Source organism: Emydura macquarii, unplaced genomic scaffold (assembly GCF_026122565.2).
Source record: "Emydura macquarii macquarii isolate MOO-44397 ecotype Brisbane River unplaced genomic scaffold, CSIRO-AGI_Emac_v2 contig_2205, whole genome shotgun sequence".
Taxonomy (NCBI): Eukaryota; Metazoa; Chordata; order Testudines; family Chelidae; genus Emydura; species Emydura macquarii.
Genome location: NW_027132342.1, coordinates 14,804,373 through 14,825,283, shown reverse-complemented (window position 1 = coordinate 14,825,283; position 20,911 = coordinate 14,804,373). Strand labels below are relative to the sequence as shown.

Below are 20,911 nucleotides of genomic sequence, written 5' to 3'. Positions count from 1 at the left end.
AGTGAGGGTTGCCATGATACAAGTGTGCAGGGCCATTAATCACCTCCTGCTACGAAGGACTGTGTCTCTTGGGAATGTGCAGGAAATAATCCATGGCTTTGAGGACATGGACTCCCTAACTGCGGCGAGGTGATAGATGGAATGCACATTCCAATTTTGGCCCCCGACCACCTTGCGACGTAGTACATTGACTGAAAGGGCTCCTTCTCCAGGGTCTTGCAGGTGCTGGTAGATCACCGGGACTGTTGGGTGGTCACAGCTGACTGGGTGGTCAGACTGGCTCCGTATGCTGCTCGCCTTTGTGCCACTCTGGTCCTTGCAGAAATAATTGCCAGGTGGCATGGCACAGTTTCCTACAACTAGGAGAGAAAAAAGGCACGTCGTCCACGGCAAAGGTTTGCAGAATACCTACAGGAAAGTTTCCTAGAGATCTCTATGGAAGATTCCTGGGACATCCCCATGTGCACTAACAAACTTTTCTGCCATGCCCCCCCCACTGCATAGATGGACAGGCTGTTCTTAATTTCCATCCCTTATCCCTCCAGTACCATGTAACAAAGCTCAGTCTCCTCTCTCACGGTGCAGTATCAAAGCACAATGAGCACTTACAGGAGCTCCCCTCTCCTGCATTCTGCACGCCGGAGCTGGAGTGCTGGGACTGGCCAGATCCCTCCGGAGTAGAAAAGAGGTCCTGACTCGCTGCACTACCAGACGACCTGCTGTGTGCTCCACATCGTCCTCCAGCTCCACTTCCTCGTCTGGGTTGAGTGCGCTGGCCGCTGCCTTCAGTCCCCCAGAGGTATCCACAGGACTCTTGGCAGTGGAGGTGGGGTCGCCGCCGAGGATGTCGTGCAGCTCCTTGTGGAAGTGGTGTATCTTCGGTGCCGCACCAGAGTGACGGTTGGCCTCCCTTGCCTTGTGGTACGCCTGCCTCAGCTCCTTGATTTCTGCGTGACACTGCTGAATGTTCCTCTCTAGCCTCTTCTACTGCATGCCAATCGCAATCAGCCCTTAGGTATCAAAATCGCTATAGCAGGTGTGAAGCTGCAACTGCACAGCCTCCTCACCCCATGTACTCAGCAGATCCAACAGCTCCAGTGTGCTCCATCCACACGGGAGAGCGTCTGGTGCGTAAAGCCGGCATAGTCAGCTGGGAAGATGCTGTGTGAACTGTGCACGCCCATCACTGAGCAAACGGGAAGAGGAATTTCAAAAATTCCTGGACCTTTAAACAGGGGAGGGGAGCATACCTCTGTACCTTCACGGCAGCAGAGTTCAAACTGCTGACCAGCACTGTCATGATGGGCATTGTGGGAACCTCCTTGAGGCCAGTTAGGGCAATGTAACCAAGCACAGTGTTTACACTGATGCTGCGTCGCTCTGTCGCAAAAAGCTCTATGCCGCTCATCGAGGTGGTTTTATTTTGTCAGTGTAGCAGGGGAGTTATATTCATGGGAGGAATATTTCTACGTGTACACCTCCACTGTCTTGGCAATGCAAGCTGACTTTTGTCGACAAAACTGTAGTGTAGACAAGGCCTGAGAGTTTTGGGAAGCTCCTATCTGTTTTATCGTGGGGAGATGATTCCCAAGAATAGGAGTCCTGTGTGATTATCCTCTACAATTCACTTTCTCTTTGTCACAGCCCTTTCAGGAGGCAGATGGAATGATGTGACTGCATGTGGGAGGAGTTGCTAGTCTGAGAGGAAACAGTAGAATGAGGGAGGAGGGAGATGGTTGAAAGAGCGAGTGAATGAGGACAAGACTATAAAACTGTTCTGGAAGTACTGTCTGAGAGAAGAAAAGAATCCAAGAGAAACCAATGGGCCTGTGACCAAGAGAGAGTCTGAAGGCCCTGGAGAATTGGGGCAGCTTTTGAGTTGTTACTGGAATTTAGTGCTCTCACTTGTGAGCCAGAAATGGAAGGATTCCCACCTCCCTTCTTTCATGTGTAAAGATGACAAAAATAAAGAGAGGGGAAGTGGTTGGCAAGGAATAAATCTTTCTTCTCTTGTCTCTCTGCAGCAGTTCGGCAAAATCCTTGATGTAGAGATAATCTTTAATGAGCGTGGCTCCAAGGTAAGTCCTCTTTCTATATCCAGTTTCTCTTCTTCTTTTGATTGTACAGAGAAAGAGGCAGTTCATTGCCTTGATAATATGCTCTGCAGAGATCAGGAGGAGCTGGGAGGGATGGGGGGAAGGGAGAAGCGACTTCTGTCTCCTGTTCCCTCTAACTCCAGAATCTGAGCATGGCCAGTTCTGGGCTGCACATCCAAATGCTCCCAGACATCCCTCTCTCTAATGAGGGATCAGGTTCCCCAACCCTGTGTGGAAGAAGGGAGTCATTTGAGCCCTCTTACCAGTAATTTTCACTGCACTAGTAATGTGGTGCTCTCTGGGGATGGCAAGACAAGGTGACGCTTACTATGTGTTGTGTATTGAGAGCCATAAAATGGTTTTTATTACATAGAAAAGTGCTTATTTAGGATAAGTGGAATATCTCACATGTGCAAGGAATTTTTTCCTCACCTTTGTAAACTTAATAGGCCATTTTGAGAACTATACGGGCCTTCTCTTGACTGAGAAATCTGATGCTTAAATTAAACATCCTTAATTTTCCCCTAGTGTGAACCCTTCCACATTGAATTTCTATTTGCACAGCTATTTTCACCTTTAAGATACATCAAAAGGGAGGTTTTGTTCAGCATTGATGCTAATTTACCTCTCTGGAGACCAGGCTTCAAATGCTGCTCAGGTCAAATGCAGTGAATTTCAGTGATCTTTGTCCTAACTGGCAATTGGGTCTCATCTCATAACCAGTATCATCACAATGACAAATTGATGTGATTCTCTCTCTGCCCAGGAGGTCCAGCACTGGAATAGCAGGGAGTGTTGCAGGTCAGGATCAAGGTGCATTGGCAGAGCTCTGTGGGGGAAGCTTGCACAGTGCATGACTATACTATGCTTGACTTAATCGGTGCTAAGATTCCCATTTTCAATTAAAAATGAAAATTTCCCCTCTCATGAGATTTTGAAGATGCAAGCCAGCTAAGCAGTTTGTTTTTCAACCCTTTCCTTTCCTATGGGTTTGAAGTTCACAGCATTATGCAGCTTTAATGCTCCCTCAGTGATGTACTGATATACAGGGTCTCCTACAAATTCTCACCTCTGTCCCCCAAATTGCATTTTAAAATTCTTTAATTTCTCCCTATATTCTCTGGAAATAAGTCTAAAAGAACCAATATTTATCCTCCGCTCTCAGCACTGCACCCCCTCCTTGTCTATTCTGTGTGTGTTTTGTGACCCAATCTGGGTTTCTGGACAGTTTAGCTTGGGAGTTTTCTTTCTCTTTGTAGATGCAGTGAAAATCAGCTATGGCTGAATCTGTAAATATTTATTCTGCTCTGCACAGTTCTTCTGATGTTTGTAGGCCAGAGCTGTCTGTGAATTAGTCTTGATTTTAGTCCTTTCTCTTGGCCATTGTGAACAGCCTCTCACAAAATCCCTGCTTTTCTGAATGTAATCACAAAAGAAAAAGCAAAGCCAACTGACCTGTCAAAAAACAGTGGTGCTATATACTGCTTCACCCACAATATTTGTACTTTACAGTTCTATATACGTTTCCGCCTCCACACACACCCACACCTGCCCTTTCCCATCTCAGCAATATTAACATAGGGGATTTTCTATGAAACCTTGAATTCTAATTATGAACATTAACTGTGCAAGAAGATAATTAAGCCCAAAGCTTCTGGTTTTCAGTTAAAACAAACACCGTGTTTGCTGAAGAGTTCTTTGCAGAATTTTGCCCTGGACTCTTTGTAAATACTTTTAAAATGAAAATAACCCAAAGACATCATGTTCTGGATCCTCCGGTTTCCTCTTGCTGCTTGTCAACTTCACAGCAATGAGTAGTTGCAAAAATGATGCTTGCTCTTTCAGAGATGGGGAACAGCCAGAATGGAAGCCAGAATACACACAAAGAATATTTGTTCATGGTATTTTTGCATCCTTCTCTGCCCATAGTAATTATAATTGTTTCTAAAAATGCCAAAATTATTCCTACTTAGTGTGAAAATGGGAAGCCCCAGTGTTATTGAGTGGGGTATAGCTGCATGAGCCACCTGGTACTCACGCTATAATGTAAAAACAACAGTATGGTGACCTGATGGTGAAGCAAAGGAAATGGATCTTTCTGGAGGCCCCTTACTCGCTCTTGGGTTCTCCCCCATCTCCAAAATAAAATAAAAAAAAAAAAAAAATCTGAATGCATTTCTCCTGCCCTGTGTTTCCTTTATAATCTAATTACATGAAACCTCTCTTTCTCCTCCTCCTCTCTCTTGGGAATCTGAAAGCAGATGCTCCTGCTGCCTGCCTTGTGCTGTGTTCTCAATGCTCCCCTCCCTTTCCCAGGGTTTCTAAAGGGTGTAGCTTGTATGTGTTTGGTAAATATTTAAGGTATAGAGGTATAAATCCCAAATTCCCCTGGTTTTGCCCCCACCCAGTGTGCGATAGGAATCTCCTCCATGGTCTGAGCAGCTCTTTGTCCCTGCCTAATGGTAGCAGAGGTTCTTTGCTAGAAATTGCTCCAAGGCTGGTAAATGTAGGGATTCGAGAATACATGCAATTTACATCCTTTCTTTTGGATCCACCTGAGATGAGCTGATAACTTTTCTTTCCGCATCTTTAATTCACTTAGATGGGTAATGTTCTTTTTTTACATTCTGGAAAGAATTGTACCCAACAGGGAGAATGATTGCGGCCTCTGCACACCTAAGAAATACAGTAACTGAATCATGAGCAACACAGTTACATCACAACAACTTCACACCCTGGATTGTGTTACTCATCTTAGAAAATTGCATTGTTGAATTTCTGAAGTGTGAGATGGGGATGAATTAGTTCCAAGTCATATGGTGGCTTCTTCTAATCACATGATTTGGATTCCTGTAAACTAATCATATTGCTCCTATTTAAGATGACACTGTTGCCCCTGGTGTTCTTTACACCGATGCTGTGCTGCTGCCCATTAGAAAGCATAAATGAATGTTAAAAGGCCTCTTGATTTTCTTGGGGGGGGGTTCACTTTACCTAACAGAATTACTTCAGTTTTCCTCAAATGGAATTTTTTTGTTTCCACGGAAACTAGCTGTTTTCTATTCCCCTCATCCTACCATTAAAGTTCTAGTTCAGATTCATGTAAATGGTACAACATGCCTATCCCCAATTCACCATGGATTTAGTGAATCATGGACAGAATATATCCAGAGTAGGTGAAGGTATATGATGATCCACCTTTTCTAGTAGATGTCCCAACATTAGTATACCTGCTGAACAGCTGTGCATGTTTGCATAGTTAATACAATCTGCACGTTTAGCTTAACCATACACTTTTAATTGAGACCTTCCCCCATTTCCTATTCCCAAAAGCAATGATGAAACATTGCACCAGCAGGAAATTTAGCGCTGTTCTCTTCACCAGTCATTCAAGATGCAGCTTTCTGAGTTGTGCACATGATTTTAATAGCAAAACAAGAGTTCTCAAAACCAGGAATTCTGGCTGCTGATTGGCTGATGAGGGAATCATTTACAAAATATAAGAGTTCAGTTTAATACGGACAACGTGCCATTGGTTTTAGAATATTGTAAATGATGAACCTCTCTGGCTTTTACTGGGGTAACCCAGACCCATCAAAAAGGAGTTAGCCAAGTGTCCTGAAGAGTGTTCTGAACTTTTTATGGGAGAGAAGATAATATCCACAAAAGCAAATCCAACGGAGCTTAATCCCAAAAGGGAATGTGGCTTGTTGCACAAATATACATCTGTGGAGTTCCACTTTTAGCTGTTAGCTGATGAACCTCCTGTCGATTATGCAAACTACTGTGGTGACCTGAGCTACTGCCCACATATTAGATTACAGGATTCTATTTCACAGAGTGATTTAATTCACACTAGGCTCTGCTCAGCCCCACTCTAACCCCTGTGTAGCTGTGTGGTTCATTTTAACATTTTGTAAAACATCATATGCATTCTGTAAATTTTGATTTGGCCTATGGCAATTCACGTGAAAAACAGGCAGAGGTAGTTAGCAGGCACACTGATATAGCCACCCACCCTTAATATACTTCTTGCACTGAGGGTTGCCATGGCAGTTTGTGCTTCATCAACAGCATCTCCTACATTCTTGAGTTCTAAAACAGGGAAACCAAAAAAGGATGATTACTTAAAGGACACACACATGCAAATCTCTCTCTCATTTCCTCTGTTATCCTCAAATTAAACCTCTTACTTTCACATACTGCTCCAGCACCCACTCATCACCTCTTCATTCCCAAGGACTGAAACACATCTCTTGGAGCCCCACTGCTAAAGGTGGGGACATTGCCTTTTCAGACCTGTTTCTGGATCACTCCCATCTCTGTATCTTAAGAGGGAAACATGAGTGAAAAAACAATTAGTGCAGCTACAAAACAAACTAATAAAAGAAAACAAAATCAAGCTCTGGAAGCACCAATGCCAGAATTCATATATTCAAAATCATCATAATGTCCATACTCCAGGCTCAGAATTGGTCTGGCAGCAGTCCAAATGGAGGACAAGGAACAGCTTTAAAACATTGGTAGTGCAAGACCACCCCTTCCTCCTGCTAGCCCTGCCCTTGAAAGCTGGGGATGGGGTAGGAATCTCAGGTTCTGTTCAGACTACTTTTATAGCACAGCATAGTTACAGAAAGCACACTCCCATTTTTTAAGAATATGGTTGTACACTAGTTTAGGGCTTGCCTAAACAAAAAAGTTGCGCTCATATAACTAAAGCTGTAATTTAAAACCCATTTACTTAAACTGGTGCAAAAGGCTTTGTGGATGCACTTTTGTTGGTTTAAGTCAATTTAAACTAAAGTAAAATAAGTCACTCATTATTTTCTTATTAAGCCCAAATAAGTGTGTCCACACAGATTTGTACTGATTTAACTAAATCGGTTTAAAACCAGATAAGTTTTAATCATTGCCACTTTTTTTGTTGTTGTTGTTGCTGCTGTTGTCAACAAAGCCCTTAGTAATTATTGGGAATGAAAACGATGTAGCCAAGACCTTTTCCCCCTAGTTGTCTAGCTACAATTTTAGGCCTTGTCCATAGAGTCCTGCACAGATACAAAATATGTATCTGCTTGCGATCTGCAAAAATGGTCCGCAGATGCAGATATCTGCAGATATAAAGTGGATATCTGTGGATTTGCAAGGTTCAACTTGTCCACACACAGTCTTGAACCAGGGCAAACCCTGATGTGCACACTTTTTTTATTTCATCTTAGCAGTAACTAATTTCAGCTTAGTTTATACCAGTTGTTAATCAATTTAAGACAAACTGAACAAAGTCTGGTGTAAAACAAATAAGAGAGTTCACACAGCTGTTTGTGTATTGGTTTAACTAAATCCATTTAAAATCACACTTAAGTGCATCTCTGCATGTAGACAAGCCCTTAGTTTGATTTTTTCCTTAATGACCAGCAGTTCTTCTGTCCTCCTCCTGCAGGGTTTGGGGAATGTGTTTCTGTTCTTTAAACAGTGGGTGCTTGTTTCTGAATCTCTTGCTCTGTTGCTGTTGGTGCATTCCAATCACTCATCTCAGGTGGATTATGGAGGAAGGTGGAAGGTCCCCTAATCTCTCCAAAGCCTTGGAAGCAGGCAGCCCTAACTGCTGGACTTTCCTGGCAATGTTTATAGGCTTCTGTCTTGACTGTATCTATAAAGGGGGTTTATTTTCAGGGGTGAGGGAGGGACTTATTTTTGGTAAAAATTAATTTTTGAATGTAGCAGCAAATTATGGAAATGCCCTTCAGAGGCTTTGTGTTCTTGGAACACAAGACAAAGACGCTGCTGCTCAGGTGAATGTTCTAAGCACAGTGGAAAACAAAGAGTTAACAATGCATGGATTTCAAGGGACTCGGTTTAGTTTCCTTTGGATTTTATTTTCTGTTTTTTATTATTTTATTTTATTTTTTTGTTTTGTTTTAATTTCTGTGTTCTGGCCACACCCAGGAGAACCGTCTGCTTTTGATTTCTCCCTTTACGGTCACATGGTAAATTTTCTTTCTCATTCTTCAGAGATGGAAACATTCAAAGACTATCTATCTATCTATTTTTTACACTGCTCATCCTGTTGCTTGTTATTTATTGCAGAATCTGAGGCCAGACTAAAAGGGTAACAGCTACTCGGTCTCTTTAGGGTCCTCAAACAAGCCTTTGGGAAAAGAGAAAGGGGTACTGTTGGGCTGCAATTTGCTGAAATGTTTTAGAACGGTTTCTTTGGGGGTACCTAGTACTGTCTAAGCTTGATCTTATTTTCTACTTCTGGTTGAGTTACTGGCACAGTAGATGGGGCGGAAAGCCATAACAGTCCTATTAAACTTAGCCTACTTGTATAATATTTAGGAAACCCTAAATTTCTCGACACAAGCCTGCATCCTCCCTGGCTCTGGCCCTGGCCCTGCGGAGGTGGGGAGAGCCTTTGCCCACGGTGCATCCAGATTAGCAAATATAGTTTGCTTGAAACAAGTATTGTTTTGTAAAGCAGACAATCTTGGGTGTGAAGGAAAAGATGACTGTTATAAATCAATTTAGGTATAAAATAATCTCCATTCTTTTGCAGGTCACCTTTTTTAAAAAGGATTTTTAAAAATCTGTTTTGTGCATTTTTTTCTCCCACATGGAAAAATTTAAAACAAATGAAGAAAATAAAAATTCTGTTTTTTTACCTTAGAAATAGCAGTAATGTCTGGTCTGGTCTTGTCTGGTTTTACTAGAGTAGTAGTTGTAGGCAGTGTTGTTGTAGCTGTGTTGGTCTATTGGTCAGAATTTGTCCAATAAAAGACATTACCTCACCCACCTTGCCCCTGGAGTACTAGTTGGAAGTCTCTCATGTGCATTATGTGGTCTCAGACTTCAGTGGAGGGTGCACATGTGTTGAATCTTTAACACCATCCATTCTTCAAACTGTTAATTAGGTATTGGAATTAAATAGGTGTTAACATAATGATACAGTCTAAGGGCTTGTCTATACATAAACTGGAACCAAAATAACTAAATGGGTTTTAATTCATACTTTTAGTTATTTTGGTGCAGGTCTGTGTGTGGACATTCATTTTGGAATGAGTGCCCTAGTTTGAAATAAGTTGTTGGTTTCAGGGTTTGTTTGTTTTTTTTTAACTTAAGTTCATTTGAAATAGGGCACTCTTGTTCCAAAATAAGTGTCCCCATGTAGATTCACCCTCTCTAGAATGGAGTGAAGTAAAACCAGTATAGTTATTTGTTTCCATTTTGTGTATAGATGAGCCCTAAAAATCCCTTCTCCTCTGTTGCTCACTTTTATATCATTTGTGATGTCATAATTTCTTTAATTCTCTTCTTGCTGTAAGTCCTCCAGGACACACGATTCCTGAATTTTTAATGAAAAAGCAAGCTTTTATTTTAAAATTGTTTACAAAAAGTTTTCAGGCTGCCTTTATACACCATAAAGAAGCAAAGAGGGGTACGACCATAACTTTCCCACCTTCACAGGTTGCCTTTAAAGGCAATCCTATGGTCTATCCTCTCTCGGCAGCCAGCTCAGCTGCCCAGCCCTACAACATGTCTGAGTCAAGGTTCAAAAGGGTTTTATTAATTCAGGCTAATTTGTCATCACTGATTATTCTGCCCACCATATGGTCCAAATATTGACTCATTTCAGCAGCAGGCTTTCAAGCTGTTTTGAAAAGGAGACATTTGTTAGTTGCATAGTTTGTTTTATTTTTTTTTTTACCATCCAGGAAATTGCAATTGGCTGGAAATTTAGATTCCTGAGGTCAGAGCGAGGAGACATGAGATTCTGTTACAGAAGCCAGCATTACTATTTAATCATCAGCTAAGGCTTTGTTTTATTCTTGATCTTAAAACAAAACCAAAACCCACCAATCCCCTCCCCCACTTAACAAATATAAAAGTACTTTGTACTGGAAATCCGGTTGTGAAGGCTGAGGGCCCCCATGCACAAGGCTACTGGAATGGCAAACGACTTGAATCTCATACGGTTCTCATTATAAACTCTTAAAGAGCGCTTGTAAAATGATGGACCACTAGCTCTTTTCCATTAACCCTGCTTAGAAATCAAGATGCTGCTACTCCACTTCAGCCCCTGCATCTCCTGTTCGTTGAGGGAAGGGGGCTGCAGAGCTGAGATGCCTTTTCCTTTCAGAGGCACAGCCTAACATCATTCTCATTACCTGGGTCTCTGTTTATTTCATTGTTTCCATTACATCAGAACATTACTTTGTTCTCTCTGCTCCCCAGGGTGGCTCCAGCAGAGATTACTGTCTGTACAAAACTGGTGTTTATTTTATACCAAGCCACCAGAGCTAGGTACCCCTCTCCTGTTCATAGATTATCTTAAAAGCAATCTGAGGTGAAACTTTCACCTTGGCCCCTGACCACTGGTCTTATATTAAGAATGTCTAAATCACCAGAGCTGTCTGTCAGAATGTATCATTTGCTACTAGTTAAATTCCCAGTTCATTTAGTCATGTCAGTACGCCTGTGTGACAGTGCAGTTCATTCCCCCGGGAGTGTGTGATGTCATATACTACACTGTTATATGATTGAATGAATCCGCACACCTGGAGACTTTTTAGGAAAGAGATTCTATATGTGTGTTCAGGGTGGCCTAGGCTAAGCAGGCCGAGGCCTCTGCAGCTAAAGGGATGTTCCAATAGTCCTTGGGCTACCATAGTTACCCCAACAGGCCAGTCTGAAGCCATTCTTCTCCAGCTTCAGAGTTCAGGCCCACCTGGTGGTCCCCCTTGTATTTGCACATGATGGAGAAGAAACAGGGATATCCTTTCAGAGTAGGAAGTGTTAAGATAGTGGTCTAGGTAGATAACTGAGTTAGAAGGGAGGCAGCAGTTGGATAGAGGATGTCAGCTAAATCCTGTCTACACCTATGACATCAACGCGCACAGAAATCTCATTCAGACTTCTTATGCTATCCATATTTGATATGGCAGTCACTGAGGGAAAATTTTACAGAGCTCTTTTCTGACGTGTATACATGATTATACCACCTAGAAGCCTGAGTTAGCATCAGGAGCCTGTCCCAGGCACTGTACAGGCATAGGTGTAGCCATGATCTCTGCCCCTGAGACCCTACATTGGACTTTACAAACATCTAATCCTCACAACAGTTCTGTGTGATAGGTAAATATTATTATTGTACCCATTTTATGTATGGGAAAAGTGAGGCAGAGAGGGTGACTTGCCCATAGCTACAGGGTGTCAGTGTTGGAGCCAGGATCAGAACACAGGAATTCCTGGATGCCAATCTTGAACTCAAACCACACCTCTCTCCTGCAACAGACTGAAAGTACCAGGTGCCTTTCAATACCATGTAAAGTTTACAAAATAGCACAGGCATTAATTGGCAATGGTATGAAATGTCCAGCCTGGGCTTCACCAGCTTCTCTACATCAGAGCAGGGCCTAGGATTTACCTTTAAGAACATTTGTCTCGAGTAACTTTGTACTTCTTTTTTGGTCTGGCCTCAATTGCTTTTACATTTTCTTTTTAGTATTATTATTATTATTGTTATTATTTAATATTCTGATTACAATTCTTTTATTTTATTGAATTGAATTTCTTTTATTTATGAAACATGCATGAACCAACAATGTGACTCTAGGAGAGTATTGCTGAGTTGTGCTGATGTCAATTTCATACTGTGATATTTTTTCTCTATTTACCTAGAGATCAGTATTTCAATATATAACGATGTGCATGTTTTCCCCCCTTCTCCCGCTGCATGCAGGGATTCGGGTTCGTAACTTTCGAGAATAGTGCTGATGCAGACAGGGCCAGGGAGAAATTACACGGCACCGTGGTAGAGGGCCGTAAAATCGAGGTGCATGTCTTCAGTAATTCAATTTCTTCTTTATATTTATTCTTTTTTATTTCTTTTTTGTGTCTTGCCTCACTTATTTCACATTTGGATCCCCGTCTTGTGTGTGCGTGTGTTTGTGTCTCCGTGTCCTTCACCCTATTGCACTGAAGTGTATAAAAGTGACATCCCCTCCCAAAAGATATCTTTGGTTGATTTGGGTATTTTTTTATTTATTTATTTATTTATTTTTTAAGTTTGTTTCCCACCCACTCCAAATTTTTGCCCTTCTGCTGTCTTGATTTTCCTTTGCTTCAGTTTGTGAGGCTCCGATTTCCTGTTTGTTATCAGGCCTGAACAAAACTAACTCAAAAAGTACTGTCTGATTTCTAACCCTGTGTCTGACAATAAAGCAGGGGGCCATCCAGTATTCTCTCTTTCCTCAGAGGCCAGTTCTCCTTCATATGAGTGTGAGCTGATGTTGAGAGCGGGGTAGCAGGGAGGAGTTACTTACTGAGCTGCCTTCTTGATCTGTCTGCAGTCAAGACTCTAAACAATTAAAGTTAACTCTTAAAACTTCCTGTAAGGAGAGCTCAATAGAAGGGTTAAATGGCTGGCCAAAGTAGCTACATCTGAGGCCGTTGCATGGTGCTCACCAATTTTCTGTTCCACCTTATTGAAGGCTAACTGGCCTCTTCCCTTTCTCCCTCTTCCTTTTAAAAAAAAAAAAAAAAAAAGTACTAAATATTAAAAAATATTAATCAAAAAAAGCCGCCGTTTTGAGTAAGATGTCTGCATATTTTGCTTTTTTTTTGTTTTTGTTTTTGTTTTTTTTATTTCCCTTTTCGATGGTTTAGCGTTTAGGGCCCTTCACTTGACTCACTCTTTCCATGGTAACTATACACAATGCTGGCGATGGTACGAGTTGGCGGTAAGTGAAACAAAAGCGCTAGAGAAGAAGCTTATATTTTTAAATTTTTTCTTAAAGTTACAAAAAAAAAAAAAAAAATTAAATAAGAAAGAAAAAAAATCCATCTGCCATCTCACATTAACACTACAAAATGTGATTTGACTTGTTGTCCCCACCCGCCTCCTTTCCCTTTTCCCCTCTTTTATTTTCAATGCTGTTGAGTAATGCCGCCTGGACTTTTGGATGTACGTATCGTTTTGTAGCAGTCTGAGCTGTTTGATTACTGACTTCATGGTGATTTCCCCTTGCACATCTTACTCAGAGTTACTGAACTCCAGTTTGGCTGGTTTTTATTAATGCACCCATCCCCTCCTTTCTCTCCTGCCCCTTCTTTCTCTTGCTCTGTCTTTCCCAGACCTGTTTGTAGCTGTGGTTGTTTGTTCTCTCTCTCTCTCCCCTCTTCCCCCCACCTGCCCAGTTTATTTCTTTACTCAGTTAAATGCAGCTGTTGGTCTCTCTTTGCTGACTGGTGGTTTCTGATTGGTTCTGGCAATTTTTCCTTTAAGTGCTTGTGTTGCACTTTGCTGTAGCAGCTGATTTCAAGCACTCGCTCCATCTTAATGATTGTCTGTGAGACCCCCTCTTCTCCTCTCCCTCCCTCCAATCAGTTGTTTTTTTTCTTTCTTTTATCTGTGTGTGTTTAACTGCATGCTCTCAGTCTCATCATTGTTGTTTCCCATTCTTTCTTTTTTTAAATGTGTAATGTTTATATTGTTTTGGGCCAAAACTAGAGTAAATGTGGTTCCAGGCTCCCCTCGCCTGCACAGGCTCACCACTCCATAAACCTCAAAGGACACACTGAGACTCTTTTTTTGGTTTACTTCTCCTTAAGACTGGCTTCTTTCATTCCTCTGGTCTCTGAGTTCCATTCTGGTCTGAGATTTTGACAGATCATTGATTCATGCTAAGAAGCTTCACCCTCCTTGCAAGAACTTTGAGGCTGTGTCTGACACAGGGCTGCAGTAACTTGGCTTCCAAACCCCATCCATCCTTTCTTTGTCAGCACCATCTCTGCTGTAACACCCACTTGCTGTAGCACTCAAAATGCTTGGAACTATGCAGAGCTCTGTAATGAGGGTGGAGGGTACAGTGAAACCAGGAGACCCATTTACACTTCTGTGTTTTATTTTAAGAGATTTTTGTAAGAATTTTATTATCAGAGAAAAAACAAATCAGTAACCCAAGGACCTCTTGAAACTGGGTTGAAGGCCAATATCTTAAAGGATTCCAAAAGTCTCCCTTGGCCTAGAGAGATTAAATCCAAGACAATGGGAGTCCAGATTACTTTTCTTTCTGAAGACCTGTTTGTCTGTGACATTTGTGGACTACCACATTTTAATGGTGGCTTCTAAAAGAAGCTAGTTTGTTCTCCATCTACTTTGTCTCCTGCCTGAGCTGCGGAGATCACCATCCCTACCACTCCAGTGGGACTTGGACAAGATAGCAGAAGTTTTTTGCCCGTTGGATTGGTGAGCTGCAGATTCCAGTGTGCTCTACTGGTGGCAGGAAGTCTGAGAATCCCAACTTTACTCTCGTTGGCCTTTTGTTTAAATGCATAAAGTGCCACAATTAGCTGTAATGTTTACAATTAAATGGCAAATCCAGTAGTAGTTTAAATGTCTTGCATTTCTATAAAACTAGCTGTTTTATTTATTTGCTCAGAGATGTATTGGATATGCGATGTTAGAGAGGTTATCGTTTTCCCTAACATCTTGTGCTTCCTTCCCTCTCCTCCCCCTCCCCTTTCTTACTTTTAGGTGAATAATGCCACAGCGCGAGTGATGACCAATAAGAAGATGGTCACGCCATATGCAAATGGTAAGAGAGAATGTTCGCACTAATCAGAAAATGAAAGGTTTCAATGGTGGAGACAGACACTATAGCCTCAAATTCAAGACCTTATTACAAGGTCTCCTTGTTCCTTGACTACAGTGAGAGCTGTGGCTGCTCAGCACGTTTGAAACTCAGGCCGCTTCTTTAGGTGCGTAAATATGGATTTAGGAGCTTAACTTTAGGAACCCATTTTTAAAAATCCTTGGCCTTAATTTTAGCTGTAGATACAACTCTCTCCTTGCAGCCAGGAAAGCTGGGGCACCCAGCAATTTGTCTTTCACAGAGCTTGCCTATTTTCAACAGTTTTCCAAGGAACTTGACTAAGGAATGACTAAGTTGTTTTGTGGAGTGAAGAATTCTGTCTTGAGTAGAAGTCTTGGGGCTGTTGTCTACCAGTCTCTCTGCAGTAACTCGTTGGTATAGCCTAGAAACAGCAATACAGTGCACATGATACATGAAGAGGCTTTCTTCTATGGGAACTGAACACCATTTAATTATACAGGGAGCTGTATATTTCAAATCTCACCCCCCCACCAGTGAAATGAAACATGGAGCTTACAACGTTGGCCTGCGACATAGTGAATTGTCCCCAGCTGCATTGAAAAATGTTCCCAAACAGCTTCAGTGCAGCAGCAAGTTAAGCATACAGTAGATAGAGAGAGAGCATGGGTTTGTGATTAAAACACAAGACTAGAAGTCCAGAAGACTTGGGTCCTATTCTTGGCTCCTGTACATTATGCCCCAGCATATTAACTAGTGACATTGTTGGGCTGTGACCAGATCAGACCAGAAAGATGATTGATTATAAGACCTCAAAGGTTGGGCTGAGTAGTTAAAGTATAGTAAATTTCACAGGACTCCTATGGAGGAAAGATATGTGACATTTAATAGTAAAACCTGCATGATTACCAAGTGAACAGATGAGGCCTACCCTGAAAGGTAAAGAACTTTTTGTGGAAATCAGACCTGATGATCTTAAAGAGTCCACCCTATTCCCAGTTCTCTTCCCTTTCTGGTTAGAATGGGTGGAGACAAACAGGTTTTCCAGGTCTGCTCTCCTGGAAAAAGTGCTTCTATTCATACCCATTGTACGATGGCAGGCTTTTCACTGGGTCCATTACCTGCTTATTTAACTATTGGTCTCTTGTGTATTTGTGTTGATGATTTTCAGTTCCTGCCCATTGTACAGATTATATTAAATGATTCTCTAGGAAAGATTGCACCTGAAGGAGAAACAGCAAAATTAAAACAAAATGGAGAAGAGAAAATGAAATGAACAAACTTGTTTGTATGAAATACTTCTGTGCAATATATTCTGTGGCATTCAGTTACCCAGGAAATCTCAACTCAGTCACCAGGCTGTCTTTAGTGACTCTCCAGTAAACATCACAGCCAGTGAATCTGAGACATAAGGGTGTACCATGACTTGCCTGAGATCACAGATTGAGCCAGTGATTTAGACATGGTTAATGGTTAATCCAGGTCGTTCCCAATGAACATACAGGATAGTAAGAACTGACAGCAAGATTCACAGAGAGAATGCAGGGTCTCCTGGACCAGCCATGTAGTTTATACTGAACAGACATATAAGGTAGTTGGCATTCAGCTGAGTTTTTTCTTATAGCTTACACCAGAGGCTACTGTGCAGTGGATCAGCTAATGTTCTGCTTCAGAATCAGAAATCAGAAGATTCTGCTTCTACCTCCCATGTAATAGTCGATACGTGGACCTGGCCTGGGAGAGGTAGTCTGCCTCCATTCAAAAGCACAGGGACCTGGGTGGAAGTGGTAATGGGAGAAGCACCTAACACCGAGTTTCACATGCAAAGCTCATTTTCCTCCCCCACCCTTCCCACTGTTTCTCCTGGCGTGGACTCCAGCACTCATTGCTATTTTTGTTTCAGGTTGGAAATTGAGCCCTGTGGTTGGAGCAGTGTATGGCCCCGAGTTATACGCAGGTAGAACTTAAGTAGACACTTCCATTTCTGCCATTTAACTGCAGTGGTGTTTGTTTGTGTTCTCAGTCTGTTTCTTTATAACCTTTTTACGTTTTTTATTCTTTTTAAAACTAAATTAGCGTCCAGCTTTCAAGCAGATGTCTCGCTGGGCAATGACGCCGCAGTGCCCCTGTCAGGAAGGGGGTATTAACACTTACATTCCTTTAATCAGTAAGTAGCCCCAATTGGCCCCTGTATTGTTACTGTGCTTGAGTAAACAATGATCTGTTAGCCCTCTTCTCTCCAGCCTGTATGATATATACTTGAAAGGATGGGTCTTGTTGGGGACGGATTTGCCAACAGCCAGAGCACCCAGGCTGGGCAGTGGCCATGATCTTTTCATCTTTCAGTGCATTTCTATGCTTGCTTTTGACTGGGGCTTCTGAAATGATAAGGAAGACGCTGAGGAGAAGGGAGGGGAGTGTGAGGAATGTGTCACTGCTGGTACTTCAAAACTAAAGTAACCAAACAGACAAATCCACAAAGTACATGTTATACAATCTGCTAAACAAGTCCACTGTAAGCCCCCTAGTGGCATGCACCTGGAAGCACCTTGAATTCATGCCTTGCGACTGGCTCCTTCTGGGTATCTGTGCATTGTGTTTGCAGCTGCCTCTGAGGTTTTGACCTAATTTGCCCTGAGCCAGTTTACTCCAGCATGAAGTGTAATAAAACAGGGCCCAATACACATGGAACTGGTTGGTGGTCACATTTGCCAGAAGGTAATTGGCTCTTGGTAAACTGGCACTTTCTGTGGAATTTCTGTTGCCTTACATGGGGGTTATCCTGTCTTTCTGACTTGAAATTGAACATGGGGAAGAGGGAGTGGCAAAGTGCTGGGGGAGAGGAGGACAATTGACTGATTTAAGGGGCGCATGCTGAATTATTTCAAAGAGCCTCATCCAAATTTGGAAGAGTCACCTGCTATATTGGTAGCAACTCTCTGTGCTTCTCGGACTCTTTCTAACCAGACTGCATGGCAGTGTCAAAGTGGGGGCAGGGGGAAATTGTACCGCGTTTGCAATGAACGAGGCATGATACAGCATTAACCTCTTGCATGCCAGGCCTCTCTGCAACCCCTCTCCCCCTCTGGGTCATGGTGTAGCAGGAGGTACACTCTTTCTTTAGGGCTGTAAGCATGCCCCTTTGCAGGACAGATGCAGAGCATCCCACAGCTCTGCAGCCTATTACATTATTTTGTTTGAAGCAGACAGTTTTTAGTTGAATCAGAGTTGTGATCCCTCTCATCTTTTTTCTTATCTGACTTTACAGTTCCAGGCTTCCCCTACCCAACTGCAGCCACCACAGCAGCCGCCTTCCGGGGAGCACACCTGAGGGGCCGAGGACGGACAGTGTATGGTGCAGTCCGGGCAGTACCCCCCACGGCCATCCCTGCCTACCCAGGGTAAGCACTGGACACCAAAACAGAGTGCTCAACACCACATTGAGAAGTAGCTGATTGGCTAAGGATAAAAATCAGAGATCTGTTGGATGATGAGAGTCAGGATACACCAACGCCAGAGCACTCTGCATCCAATGACACCAAAAAAGGGCAGATCTAAAATCTTTTGTATAACTCTTACAAGATATTTTACACTTCATTTCAGTATCCTGACACTCCAGGAACTAAAGGCAACTGCCTAAGGTGCCAGCAGGTTCCTTCCCCTATGCATTAGCAGTTTGCCCATGTGGAATTCATCTAGCATTGACACTACCATAAAGTACAAAAAAAAAGGTCTCAAGTCTGTGGAGTGAAGCAGGTTCTGTTCTCTTCACTCCTTTGTATTTTGTTATCCAGGAGTGGGGAATATTATCAGTTACATTCATGCCTCACCATCTGGGAGTAGGGCACAGGAGAGCCAGTTACCCACAATGGATTTGCTTTCTTTGTTGGAGACGGTTCAAAAAGGTTTAAAACAAAGATCAATCAAGTCCATTTAAATTAAGGTGGGGGAGAGAGGGGTTATAGGGAGAAAGAAACTGCAACATGCTTCTCATAATAATAATAGTAATAATAATAATAATAATAATGGTATAAAGTACTGATAGACCTGTGATCTAGCATCCTTTATCATCTGATTTTTATTAGTTATGCAGTGGAATAGATTCTGTAGCAACAAATTATTCTATTGTTATTTGAAAGGTATAAGTTGCTGGATTTATTTAGAGTTTTTTTTAAAGTGTGACAGAGTAAAAATAATTAATTATTTCCTCCAAGAGTCTCTCCTCTTTGAATCTGAGGATGCCTCATTCACATCGCTTATCTCTCTATCCTGTTTGTCCTGTTCTCAAGGCAACAGCATCACATTTTCACGGGGAATCTTAGTGAGAGAGAATCCACCCAAAGAGAGAGAAAGTTGGATGCTACCTCCCATTTCTCCTCATTAGGCCACCTATGGAGGTGGCAGAGCGTAGACCCTAAGTCTCCTAATAACGCAGTACATTCGGACCTTACCCTGGGATGTACTAGATCGGCTTGGGAGACCTTGTGTAATAGAATAAGACTGGGCACCAAAACAGTGCTCAACAGTGCACACCACAGGGGGTGGTGTGGGGCGGGGGTTGCTTTGCCCTTTCTTTGTAGAGTCCAGTCTGGCATTTAAAATAGAGCTCAATGAGCAAGTTGCCGTGGCCAGACGTCCATCTACCCTACAGCAAAAATTTGTAGCAATAGTTTGAATTGCTTCGCATCTTACATTAGGCGAATAAATATTTTGGACTTAGCGAGACCCAGTGACCCTAAGGTGGGGAGACTGTTGCCTGAAAACACGGGGGCTCATGGTGGCATTTTTTTGCTGAGTTTTCAGATGATCATCCCTCTTACATAGATCCGTCTCTTTCCACTGCCATTGCTAGTTTATATCCTATATTATCTAACCATGGCCTCTGATCTACAACCTCTGTCCATCTTTGTTACTGTAATAATGACCCAGTCCGGTTTTATCAGGAAATGCTCCAGATTGAAGCACACAAGCAAAACTGAGCTAAGTGCTACTGTCTAGAAGGACTTTTATCCTGTTTTAGGAAAGACTTTTATTCTTTATCCCTGATAGTAACGGCTAGAGCATTCCTAGCAAGAGACTGTCATCAGTGGTATGCTGGGAGAAGACTCCTTATAACTGTTCTGCACTCGTGATTGATTGGTTAAATCCAACCCCATCTTGGTATAAAGGAGTTATTTACATTTGGAATACAGGCCACACACGAGTGACCATCTCTTCTAAATAATATCTTGTGACTGCATTTACTTGCAATACACTTAGTTTGTCTGACCCTACTGATTGATTTAATATATCTTCATGTGCAGTGAACTGTCCAGCAAACAATTGGAAGACAGCATTAAACAAGCTGCACTCACAAATGACCCAGAATTGTGTTGGACATAAACATTAGGTTTTAATTAATACGTTGATTGTTGTCATAGATTGGGTCTCCAACATTGCATGTCATACGTATGAAGTTGGTTCTTCATTGTGGAGTTTAAAATGTGTGGAGCAGTTTATGTTGTAAAAAACAGTAGGAGAGAAACAGCATTACAACTGAAGTTACATCAGGCAAATTTTGACCATGCGTGCTTAGTGTCATCCATATATTCCTGGCACCATATTATGCATCAGTTGCTTTCCCCCTACCTTTTTAATGGAAAGACGAGACCATGAAACCAAGAATCAAGCCATGAGTGACTAAAATACAATTGGTGTTAGGAAGGCGGGCATTCAACAAAATTGAAAGGTGGATAATTCAAAACTGATAGTAGAAAATACTTTTTCACAAAACACAATTATTTTCTGGAAATAATTGCCACACAATATCATTGAGGCTTAGAGCTTAGCAGGCTTCAGAAAGGTAAAAGACATTTATAAAAATAACAAGAATAGGAATTGCCAGACTGGATCACACCCAAGGTCCATCTAGCCCAGTATCCCGTCTCTGATAGTTGCCAGATCCAGATGCTTCAGAGGAAAAGGCAAAAAACCAATATCTTTTAGAGATTTGGCTTAAGACCCTGAAGCATGGGGTTTAATAATACGTGTGGATGTGTGTCTTAATACAGCTAAATGCAAGATCATACATGTAGGGACTAAAAACAGAGGTTACATTTAGTCCCCCATCCTGTATTCTGGAAGGCAGTGAACCAGAAAAAAATATAGGGGTCGTGGTGGATAACCAACTAAACATGAGCTCAGTGTATCATATGGGGACTTAAGGGA

General features: G+C 42.1%; 1 protein-coding gene across 1 annotated transcript in view; it reads left to right on the top strand.

The window, feature by feature from the left end:
* RBFOX2 (RNA binding fox-1 homolog 2) overlaps positions 1 to 20,911 on the top strand; it is a 228,266-nt gene that overhangs the window by 185,358 nt on the left and 21,997 nt on the right. Inside the window, 7 exon segments of the mRNA XM_067559410.1 lie at positions 2,025 to 2,078; positions 11,833 to 11,925; positions 14,629 to 14,689; positions 16,608 to 16,661; positions 16,781 to 16,838; positions 16,840 to 16,871; positions 17,973 to 18,105. Coding sequence (XP_067415511.1) covers positions 2,025 to 2,078; positions 11,833 to 11,925; positions 14,629 to 14,689; positions 16,608 to 16,661; positions 16,781 to 16,838; positions 16,840 to 16,871; positions 17,973 to 18,105 — 485 coding nt within the window.